General features: G+C 46.5%; 1 protein-coding gene across 1 annotated transcript in view; it reads right to left on the reverse strand.

The window, feature by feature from the left end:
• LOC132905203 (neurogenic locus Notch protein) overlaps positions 1-12,477 on the reverse strand; it is a 185,034-nt gene that overhangs the window by 103,971 nt on the left and 68,586 nt on the right. The window contains exons 3-4 of the mRNA XM_060956247.1: positions 10,414-10,685; positions 7,773-7,968 (exon numbers count right to left, since the gene is read on the reverse strand). Of these exons, the coding sequence (XP_060812230.1) occupies positions 7,773-7,968; positions 10,414-10,685 (468 nt within the window). The remainder of the gene's footprint in view (positions 1-7,772; positions 7,969-10,413; positions 10,686-12,477) is intronic.

Here is a 12,477-nt window from a genome sequence, read left to right on the forward strand (position 1 = left end):
AGCCTCGACCGTTGACCGTCGAAGGAAGAAAATATGTCAGGTCGGAAACGATTGGGGAACCAGTTGGCGAGCAGACTTCCCCGTGGTTCTTGACGGAGAAAAAGAAAAAAGAATTCGGAAGAAGCCGAAGAAGAGAAAGGTTGTCGGAAATTGTTTCTAGAATCGAACCTCGTCTCTCTGTTTGTTTCTCTCGTTTTGACAAATTCCAAAGTTTATAGCGAAATATAAAGCTGTCGAAAACACGGTTGTATTTTACTCTGATCGATCTTATCTGTCGCTTCACACCACTCAAAAATGTAAATGTGGAAATTGCACAAGTATGCATGAACGTATGTATCGTAAGTTATACGAGTTTTCGATCGACTCGTTATATTTCTGCCAACATCGCTATACCGTTGGCCAAAGAAAGAAGAGAAGAAGAATATCTCGCGTAGCATCGTCGAATCACGATTTCTTTTTCTATACTACCATTTTTCTCTCTGCCGATTAATTAGGCACGCGATTAGCATTAAGATTCTGTTGGTAATTAAGTCGTCAGTGTCGGAGAGTTTCTACCACCGAAGAACACCGAACGTGTTACGGCGATCGAAAGCATCGCGCCACAGGACACTCGCCGACATACAAAGTACCGAATAAACCGAAAGTCGTGGCTCGATGATCTGACCACGGCGAGGGACGATATTTCAAGACGGGTCAATTCGGTCGCGGGCAATGCGTTTCGGTTCGAAACAACGCGCAAGCAAACCGACGAGTAAGAAAGGGTCTGCTGGCGCGCACGATAAATGCAAAAAGGTGGACCACCGATGCGCGAAACTAATTGGACTAGATCGAGAGGACGAGTGGGTGGCGATTTGTCACGATCGACTCGGTATCATCGAGAACGCGACTTTTGTTTCGTGTCGTTTTGTTCGGTTTGCCTGATCGTTCCCGGACGAACGGTCAGGTCGGGAGAGAACAAGAGGGCAAGATCGTTGCGTCTACCACGCGGATTCTTGGAGTTTCGAGCAATACCTTGGAAAGGTAAAATAGCGAAGGCTTGATCGCGGCATAATTTTCGTTTCAATGGGTAAAAGGTTTGGCCTTAATCGTGGCGTGTAAACGAGAAAAGGAAAAAAACACCGAAGAAAAAGGATAGACGAGGGATTTAACGGAAACCACGACAGCGCGTTAGACGACGGTTTGACCGTTGGTAACGTTGTAAATTGATAACAGCCGTTTATACGAGGTCCACCGATTTAATTGATGCGAAATTGGAACGGTGCGGGTAGATTGAAATCACGAACGATCGAGGGACGGGAGAGCGGTCAGGTCTCTCTTCAGACGCTCCTTCTCCATCATTTTTACGAGGCTATTAAGTCCATCGATGAAAACATTCTCGCATGAAATATTAAGTATTCTCCCGGCTAATAATAACCTTCCACTTTGGACCGCGCGTTGCTTCGGATCGTTACAGCTTTATAACGTTACGGCATTATCGAGAATCTTCATGTTGCACATGGAAGGAAAGAGAGAAGAGAAAATGTCAACTACGTGAACGGTGATGGAAAAACGAGTAGATCCCGTGACTCATTCCATGTCGTTTATTTCATCGGATACAAAATCTACGCTTACGCGTTGTTCCTTCTCTTTCGTAAATAATTAGCGGGAAGCGGTAAAAGAATCGGTAGCTGTCGGTAGCCGAGTATTCGTCCGGTTGCTCGTACGAGGGTTAACGAAACAGAAACTTCGACTCGACGGCAAGTGGGTTCATCGGTTACGAATATTACGCGAATGGGCGACGATGGGCAACGTGGATGGAAATCGCGGGAAAAACGATCCACGCGTTACGATAAATGTAACGGATGTCGCAAGGATATTCCGGCTCCCGGTTCCCGGGCGTTCTCCTTCTGCTTTCGCACGGGACTGCTACACGATGTTTTTCCAATGGAACCGAGATCTAGATCGTCTCATTGATTATACATCAGCGTTGCCGTTATATTTCGCGAAACGAGAAACGAGACTGCTTCGCACAACGGCCTTATTTTATTAGTACGAATCGTGTCTTTGTTCGTTGAAATTACTTTGTACGCGTGTTCGTCAACGATAATTTTATTTCTGAACACGAGTACGCGAAAGAAAAAATATTCGTACCGTCGCGTATAGCGCAGACTATTTATCCTCGAACTACATCTATTTGTTTCATAGGTCGCAAGTCCGTTACCGAGTATCCATCGATGAATACCATTCTGGCAATTCTGACAAATAGAGTCGTCTTTCACCGTGATGTTTCGGGCCTGATGAAACTTTTAATTTGCCGGATTAATCGTTACGCTTGAGCAACAATTAATTTCGCGTCGGGTATTGTGTGTCCGGGGTTATGACGTAAACGGATGCACCGCGCGTAAAATAAGGAGCATAACGTTGGACTAACGCGGCTAATGGAACGCTAGCGCAGGGCGCTTTCCCACCGTCGTAATTGCCTGAATTGGGCTCGATAATCGTTACGTCAGACGATTCTCGACGATAAACTTCCCCGTTGAATATTCTTGCTGTTTGCACAATTTTACCGCGAATCGGCGAAAAGTCAAAGCGACTTGGTCTCGTATTCGTCGTTTCTATAGAGCGTTGCGCGAATTATAGCCAATTATAGTTATCAAGCGAATCCATAAGAAAAAAAAAAAAAGATTAAATATAGAAAAGAATAAAATATTTTAAACGAGGCATGGTTTGAAGAAACGTAGCAAGCATATACGTATAGGAAACTCGATAATCCTGTTTCAGAATGTTTCAAACAAACGCGCGGAAAAATTATCAAACTATCGACGCTTGGATTCCTTTTTTCCTCGCTTCCGCAACTCACGAAGGTTTCATACTCCGCCAACTATTTGTTGTATTTTTAGGCGAATTAAAAATGTGAAAATTCCCTGCGCAAATCTGAGGAAACACGCACCGCGCTTGCTCGAACGAGCAATTACGTAATTTATTCCACAACGATTCCTACTACGTGCATTTTCGTACGGGCATTTTCCCAATTCCGAAACTGTGTTGGATTCAAACGAATCCGTCGTATAGATTATATATGGCGTAAAAATTGTACCGCGAATAACGCGATAGATCACACACGGCCGACTGAAAAACCTTGTACGTAGAACGTATATGTTGCTGCTACGCTAGTCCGAGTAGATCGAGCGACTATCCTTCAACGCCTACGACGTTCCGCGTTGATTACAAATAGTGGAAGAGCGACCGATACGACGCGTACCGTAGCGGTAATTAAACAATCGTTGGCCAGATCAGCTCGTCGAATCATCGATAATTTCTTTCAACGATTCAGCGTCGAAAGCTGTTACTCGAGCTCGTGTCCGATCCGAGCTACACAGCTTATTATTAATAGCGTCCGCTGCGCATTTTTTTCTGGATCGTGTTTATTATATAAATAGAACGTTTCTAAGCTTTCCACGATCGTCCTCGAAAAAAGGAGAATAACGAAACGTATAAGCTCGTTTGCATCATCCATTCTCTAAAAAGAGTGAAAAAAAGGCAACGGAATTTAACCTTGACAGCTCGATCGAGTTTTACGCGATTAATCTCACGCGTTCAACTTCTCTCGCCGATATACGCAGTTCTTGTTTAGTCCAAATGCGCATCGAGGTGCAAACGGATACGTGTTACCGTTATATATTTCTGACAAATTTCTATATCGTTCCGCTATATCGTTAGCGAAAATTAGTATACCTTTGAATCGCGTTTAAATACGGAGCAAGATTGTTCGCGATAAAGCGATTACACGAGAGAAGACGGACGAGCGAGAGGCGAATTTTCGATATCTCGGTAAAATAGAGGGCCAAAACTGGTCGCATTACTTTACGCTCGTTTTACATACGTTGATACTCTCGTACTCGAAGCACGTAATGGACCTCCGGAGAAGAATTCCAGCGAACATGTTCGAAAAATCCGAATGCCCGTCTCCTCGATGCGTATCAACACCGTTGATAATGCGACAACCCAGGTTCAACGTTTTCAAACGTCTCCATATTTTCTCCGGATAGACAGAGGTCCTCGATGGTGGAAAAAGATCGTGACGCGGCTAGGCGAGCGCGTAGTCGGGCGAAATTTGAAAATGCCGCGCGTTCGCATTCGAGGCACGTAGTTATCGGGCGGCGGTCGGTGTCGCGGCCAAGAAACGGGTTCCTCGAATCGCTCGAGATCCTTATTTCTACACCGTCCTTCTTTCTTCTCCGCTCTATCGTGCTCCGTTTCCACGAGAGAAACAGACCCGATTGACCTCGTCTAAGGCTTTCTTTATTCCGTGGAAACGACTCGAAAACCGAGTCGTTGACCAATGTTGGTGAATCGTTGGTAGGCCAGACTTTGTGACTACGTGACACGGCCACGGGCACACCTCCACGCAATCTATGGATAGGACGATATTACGAAAGTAAAGTCGCATCCGGCGGTGGAGATCGTTGGAGACGGTCGGAACGTAGAGCGAGGCTGTGAGAACGCCAACACCTCTTCGTTAGATCACTTTCTTCTTCTGCTTCGGTTTCAAGGTTAACAACACAACCGCGCAACAGATTATCATCTCTCTAGCATCAACATAGATACATAGTCGATCGCGGTCGCCTTTAACTTTCCGCTCTCGAGCGTGAAAAAACTTGTTCGTCGATTAATCGACAACTCGAGACAAAACGGTCGATCGTAGCGGAAAAATGGTTAACACCGTTGCTTAAATTTAAGGGATTGCGATTCCTTACGGTCCAATATCCATATCCCGAACGAAATAGTAATCTTTTACACGTTTTTATACGTCTTTATGCGAAAAAATATATCTCAAGATCTATCCGATCTATTTGCTATTTATCGTAATTTGATCGAAATCGCGTAATTTGAGTCATTACCAACCAACTTGTCGTTAGTTAAGCCGAAGCTCGTACCGTACGGGAATACGTACGTATTGCAGGAGTGGAGAAAATTTGGAAGGGTAGAGGGAAAAGTTTTCGGAGAGGAAAAGACGTTGGGATGGCGATCGAAACTGTATTCGTTGATCGGGGAACAAGACGAAGAGGAGAAGCGTGGAAGCGTTCCGGGATACGAGAAGGCGGGATCCAGATTTCGGCTGAAAGCTGGAAAGAAGCGGACCCTGCGAGGTCGATCGCAGCGAGGTTCGAAATTGCTGCGGAGGCCGTAATTTATTAAGATCCGTTGCGGATCCATCGTCGCGTCGGGTTAGAAGGTTAAGGAACGTCGGTCCACGTGGCCTTCCTTTTCCCTCGCCTCCGCTCAATTAAATTCTACTTCAAGCAGATCGTTTCATAAATCACATCCTGCCCTGAGCAGCGAGCACGCGTACAGACTCAGCCAACCGCGTGCACTTTCTCGCACGTAGTTTGCCGTGTAGTGGTAGCGGTAGCGGACAGTGATCGCGAGCCGCGAGAATGGCTTTTCGAATGTTAGAGATTTCAGTTTGATCGTTATTGCGGACAACTTGCATAAGCGACTCGTACGAATTAAAATAATTATTGTACGTTAGCGATATCGGATGTTTCGTAGTTGGGATTCGATTATTTATCGCGAGTCGATCGAGTCGGTCGATCGAGTGCCTGTCCTCGACGTGGCGATATGCTCGGCCACCGATTCAACCTAACTATTTAATAACATAGCAGCTTCGGCCAGCACCACCTGGCGGTCAGGCACGCCACGTCAAAGTCTTTATTAGAGCCAATTGAACGTTATTGCTTCTCGAGCGCGAGAGGGATCGGATCGGTGGACGGAGAAAGGCGGAGCAAAGGGTTGCAGAGGCGACAGCGACGAAAGAAGGCGGGAAGAATGGAAGAATGGAAGAATGAAAGAATGGAAGAATGGGAGAATGGAAGAATGGGAGAATGGAAGAAAGAGAGAGAGTGAGAGAGACGATAGTGGTTCTTTCTCTCGAGAAAATACGAAAATATTAAAATATCCGATAAATAATATAATTCTTGCGGACACGGTTGCAGACTGGCAAGGTACCGAGAGACAGGTTTAATGCCGCGACTAAATGGGATACGCGTACGTCGATGCATATATGCGGCGTTAACTATCCCTGGCGAGGAAAGGTTACAGGGGTCTACGCTCTACAGGCAGAGGCGGATTAACGACGTTAAACGGAATTATTGGGTAGCGGTGCGATTAACCCCTCGCCGATATTTATTAGCCGGCTAAAGCTCGATTATTTCTATCCAAGTATAAGTTTGCCTCGTCCGTGTTAACCAGATACCGTTCAATTAAGGGTGCGCGCCGGCATTAACGTCGCTTTCTTTCTCCTCCCTTTGCCGTATTCTACGTAAGCCAATATCGCGGTGGCGCGAATACATGCTCGCTTCTGCGATTACGGGCGAGCGATGCCGACGAGATATTGCCTCTGCAAAGCTGGCGAGATAGACTTTTCAAGAAGGTATCGATATCCCGAGAGGTAGCGAGCGTAGTAGTAAAGCTACAACCGAAACGAGTAGCGAGGTTAAGCCGCGTAAAATGTTTCTGAATATTCGTCGATCCAATCCATTTCCATTTTTCAGAGAGCAAAGCAAGAAATCTACACGCAACGAAAATCGATAGGAAAAACTTTCGCTGAAGTTAATCGCGTCTATTTCTTTGTACGCGTAATTCCATGCACGTGCGTGGTCGTTTGCGTCGAGCCTCGTTGTCGGAAACTGTAACGGGTAACTGTAATGGTAAATGTAATGCGCGTTCGGTACGTTTCGATCGAAATCGCGATAGAAAAGCTAGAAAGACGAGGAAGATGTTCGGAGGGCGATCGCAACCTGGACGAGAATACGATTTCGCCCGGTCGACGAAACCGCCTGTCTCGCGTCTCTTCCCGACGAAGGAAACGAAAAGATGGAGCGTACGTGTACAGTACGGCGTGCAAGCTCGGAGCCATCGGCGTCCACTCGATATAATTCGATATAACGTTGCACCCAGCGACATTATCTGCTCTCGCGCGGTCAACTCGACTCCGGTCTCGATTAATCTCGACTCGATCTCAACAAAGCGCGGATTTATGTTCTCCGCGGCGCGCCGCGGCCGCCGGGCCTTAAGTTACCCGGTGGAACCAGTTTTTGGCGAGCTCGTTTCTTTTCCGCAACCCCTTCTTTTTTCTCTTCTCCTTTTCATCGTGCCAACTTTGGCGTTCTACCGTCTTATTTGTCGTAAACGTAAAATATACAAGTACATATGTATATCGTAATCGTATAACACGCTCTTGCGTGCAAGCTTAATTATTTACTTATTTCGGTACGCTCGCGCGGTACTATAACTTGAAACTGTAACAGCAATAACCGTTTCATCGTTAAATTACCGAAATCATGCGCAATTTTGTAGTAAGCGTAGACAGAATTTCACGAGCGAAAATCGAACTCGGTAACGTAAATATAACGTTAAACGTAGCGGCCGTATACGTATTAAAAAGCAAAACCGATTTCTCGATCGCGTAACCCGAGTTTCGCTCGACCGTTCGAAGCTATAGAAGCTCCGATGGGATAACACGATCCGACGAAACGGTGATAAAAGTTTATGTCGAGTACGTAGTTGCCACGATGTGCATCGGCCTGGTCCTGCTGATCGAACGAGCGAGAGAGATGTAGACGGGAGGAAGGAGGAAGGAGGAAGGAGGACCGATGATATCGTCGAATAGGTTAGCGGGAAATCGAGTCGCATCGTAGTAGTTTCATCGAAAAGGGCGAGAGCGCAATTTACGTTGAAAGAAGATACGTAAAGTATCGGGAAGGGACCGTTAACGATGTCGTTCGACTTACTTGTACGATCCGTGAATGTTCTTGCAGGAGCCATGTCTGCACGGGTTCCTGTCGCATTCGTCGATGTCGTCCGCGCAATTCGGCCCCGTAAAGCCGGGTGCACACGTGCACTTGTAGCTGTCCTCCAGCGACAGACACTCGGCCCCGTTTCGACAAGGCGACGAGGCGCAGTGGTCTTGTCGTTCGCAGTGCTCGCCTGGAACACACAGAGCAAAAAAGAACGAATGGTAGAGATACACGACGAGCCTTTTACGCTTTGAACGGCGTACGGAAATCTTGACCCAACTCTGTAAATCGAATTGCGAAAAGATCGTTCCACAGCCACGTTAAGTGTCCTTAACGATATATTCGCACATACTTTAAAGCTGGAGTAATACGCTGTATTACAGCCGCTGTTGATCTACCCTAAACGTCGATACGTTACGATTACTTTCTAAATTTGTCTACATTTTCGCGCAGATATAACGATACTATTAGATATAGGTAAGCGTTTCTAAAGTTTAAACGCCTCCGACTTTCTATGCTTTTTGATACTTTAAATACCGATAGATCGCCCTCTACGTAGCCCGTAGAGAAACAACAGACGTACACAGTCGTACGAAGCTTTCTGCTCGTTTAGAGAGCGTGTACTTGCACGGAAATCCCATCTTCGAATCGTTAAGTAAAACGGATAACGAAGGCTTGCTGGCAGCTGCTAGCGAATAGACGGAGCCGAAGAAGAATCGAATAAAAGGGGAGCGAAGGGGAGCGAAAGGGAGGACGAAGGCCGAGGGGTGCGTTCCATCCTGCCGTACGAGTATGGATCAACCCCGTCACCACCAAATGCGTTACGCAGAGGTACGTATCTGTGTAAGAATGTACGCGAGAATGCGAGAATTTAAACGTATAATGTATGCACGTGGAAACTTACGACGTAACAACAGCTTAACAACGTAAAGATTTAAGAGAGAATGGCTGCGATAGCGAGCGTGAAACGCGTATATCGTACGGAAATAAGCCAAAATTCGAACGGTACCGCTTAGATACGCGTACGTATCGAGAAATCGAATATTACTCGACGCTAAGATACGTTTACCACGATTTTACGAATCGCCCGTGCCGAGGTTCGCTTCCGGTCGAGAAGAGAGATATCGTTTAAGAAGATGGGACGACGACGGTGACAAAGTCCTGCTATCTACGTAAAATCTTATTTCTCCGCTGTCGAAGGTCACCGCTTAGCGAAACTAATTACCAGAGTCGCTGTTCGTCGTTCCGCCGAATCTAAGATGTCTTTGCCTCTGGATCTGCGCGCGATCTCGCGCATTCGCTAGCGATGGTCGGTGGTTCTCCGACGATTTCGCGTTAACAACGAATAACGTGCCATCGTCGAGACGAAGACAACGAAAGTAACGAAAGCAACGAAAGGAATCCAATTACGTATATATATTCTTCGCATCCCCTAATTTGTTTACCCCATTCGCCGTAACCTTTTTGCGTTCCGCAAAATATCTCGCGAATTTTACTAATTTTACCAATTACTAACCGCCAACTTCATTTTGCCGATACGAATAATGTAATACGACGATGATAAAATAAGACTAACGTTAAAGATGGAGAGCAGGAAAATTGGTAGTTTGAATGTGAGAACCACTGGGCCAAAGGTACCGCCGCGGCGAAACGCTGTATCGCTCTCCGCCAATTATCCGGCTGGCACAAGCTTCTCCTTTTCTTCCTTCTTCCCTTCCTCTTCTTTCGTCCTCGTTTTTCTTTCTCCTTCTTACATCGTTACGAATTTGTCAAGAGAGCACGTGCGCCTGCGTATAGCCGGCCCATAAAAAATACTCGTTTGGCTACGCATCGAAACTTCCGCCATGCGAACAAATTCGCCAACGAATCCAACTTCTTTCGCGTGTTTCGGCCGAGGAAGAACCCGACGCACGAATGCCTTTGAACGCATCGACTACCGCGGTTATCTCCTCGATCGGTTCATCGACGACCTTTTACGTAAATAAGTACGCGTAAGATACCTGCGATTCGTCGCCGCTGTTCGTTCCGTTCGTTTTACCCCGTCAATCTCTCTCGGTAATACGAATTCGCGCCAGCTTGGCGGACGTCGGCCGTTACCAATCCTTCGTTCTTCGTACCGTCTTCGTCCTATCGATGCAAAGGACGATGCGAACACCGGTTGTCGCGCCGTTTTCGTCGTTTCGCATATCGCGTCCTATTTTCTAAATTCCCTTTTTCTTTTCTCACGGCTAATTGTAATCTCGATTTTTATTACCACACAGAACGCGTTTATTTGGATTCAGGTTTGTTTTCAAGCTATTTCGATCGAGCGTTGCTCGAAGCGCGTTTTCCAATCTAAATTTAAACTCGATTACCGTATATCGTTTTAACGTCACGTTTAACGTTTCAACGGACGCTATAATCAACGCGTATGCGAGATAATCGTGCCACGATAAACGTGCGAAGCCTACTCTGTAAAGTTGTTGGAAAAAATACCGCGACTGTAGAACGAGTCGGATTAAGCGTACAATTCTTTTTCTCGATAAAAATCCGCCGTTTCGTTACGTCGCGACGCGCCGTGTCAGTTTTTGTTCTTTTTTCTTTTTTATATATATATATATCGATTTAGAGAATGAAATTACTAAGAGATCCTTACCGGTGTATCCAGTGGCACAGGTGCAAACGTATTCATGGAGCGATTTCAGATTGCAAGTGGCACCGTTCAAACACGGAGATGAGTCGCACGCGTTCTCGATGGGTATCTCGCACAGGCTCGCGGTAAAACCGACAGGACAGGAACAGGTAAACGAAGGTGTACCACCCCCGCTACTTTCCTTCACCCTGCACGAACCACCGTTTTGACAGCGTGGTCCCGTGTGGCACGGGTTCAGATGTTGACAGTATTCTCCCACGTATTTCGACGTGCATCTGTAACAGCGTAAAAATAATATGCATTAGCAAAGTTGCGGATAGACGCGGAGATTTCGTTGTTCGCCGGTAAATCGATGCGAATTGTTATTTTTAGAACGAACGATCTACGATGAAGGAAGGACGAATCTTTCGCTCGAAGGCGTGGATCTGGAGGCGAAGGGCGAAGAAGAAAAGAAGAAAAAAAGAAAAGCAATAAGAACCGAAGAAATAAGAGCGGTCAAAGTTTCCACGAAAGGTTTGGAAAACGGAAGATCTCTCGCGATCCTTGGTGGCAGTTTGCCAACTTACGAGTTACATCCCGCAAGCACGAATTTAAGGTTATATCTCGGCGCCCACGCCCGCGCGGCTCTGCCGAAACTGTCATAAAAGTCGGCTCTATTCGCGGAAACGCTTTCATCTTGGCGAACTGTAACTGCGCGCATTCCGTTTCTTTCTCCGCAGCCCCTAATTAAACCTTTCCTTTATTATTTCGCGTAATCGTTCGCTTCCGTCGGCAGGAAGCCAACTGTAAAATCTCGCCGGGATAACCCGAAAGAAACCGCAAAATGTTTCACGAGCTTTCCACGAGGGTCGTTGGCTGCGACGCGATCCGGAAAGGTAAAGTTGAAACAGCGCAACGTCCTGCGGAGAATAAACGCTTTATAAAGAAACGCCTTTCTTTCTACCGGTTCGCAACGATCGTTGCTTCGAGAACTCGCATCGCGTTCCCCGATGGATCGGACTCGGTTTCGCGAGAAACCGTCCATAGGAAGAACCGAGAAACGAGTCTCCTCCTTTGGTCGTTGCGCGATCGGAAGAGAATTTTTCTCCGATGAATCGAGTACACGTTCGTCCGACTGCTTCGATCGAATCGAATATTCCCTTGGTATTTTCTAAGGACACTCGACAAATTGGAGCGAGTTGTTACCGAGCAGAACGACTCGCTCACCTCGACTGTAGAATGTGACGGAATTGCAGTTTCTTTGCTTCGCGTGGCGTGGAATTCGTATTCGATCTCACAGGTAAGTCGTACGTTATTCGAGTTATTCAAACGAGATGAAACGTATCCGGCTTATCCGCGCCGAGTTTACGCGTTAACCTCGTTCTTCGCGTTCTACGCTTAGAACGATACGATATTATATCGTGATATAATAAAGCGGCGTATCGCCGATTCGCATCTTTGTCGCCATTTACAAATTTATTTAGATATCAAGGTAAAATTACGTTTGTCGATTCGCTTCGTCGATTCGAAATCAACCGTCGAGAACATTCGTGCTCGTAAGCGCTCTTTTCTATTATTATTTCTAAAATTCCACTTTTATCCGGCATCGTTACCGATCTTACTCGCGTCGACCAACGGAACTCTCCGTAAAACGAGCGGCCGTTGTGGAGAGTGCAGCTGGTTGCAAGTTGGTTCACGCGCAACTTCTCTGCACCGACTTCTTGCATCGAGGATATCGCGTATGCGAGCGCTTAGAAGGCCGCAGCCGGTATCTCTATAAACGGAAGCGACGATTCCACGGCCATTATTCGCCGGCAGCGAGTTTCTTCTCGACTACCGGTCCGGTCCAGCCAGCAGCAGGCCACGTTGAGCGTCATCGCTTGGATTTATTGACTTCTATCCGTGAATATTCCCTTCTAAGCTAGCCAGGAACGTAACGAACCGAACGCGGTACCCACCACGGTACTCATCACCGACTAGAAAAACCTTGTATACCTATATGTATCGCGTATACGTATCATCGTCTACATCCTAAGGGACACGTTATTTTAGAAAGAATCGAGTTGCTCGTGGAACTTTTCGTTTTTA

Source organism: Bombus pascuorum, chromosome 3 (genome assembly GCF_905332965.1).
Source record: "Bombus pascuorum chromosome 3, iyBomPasc1.1, whole genome shotgun sequence".
Taxonomy (NCBI): domain Eukaryota; kingdom Metazoa; phylum Arthropoda; class Insecta; order Hymenoptera; family Apidae; genus Bombus; species Bombus pascuorum.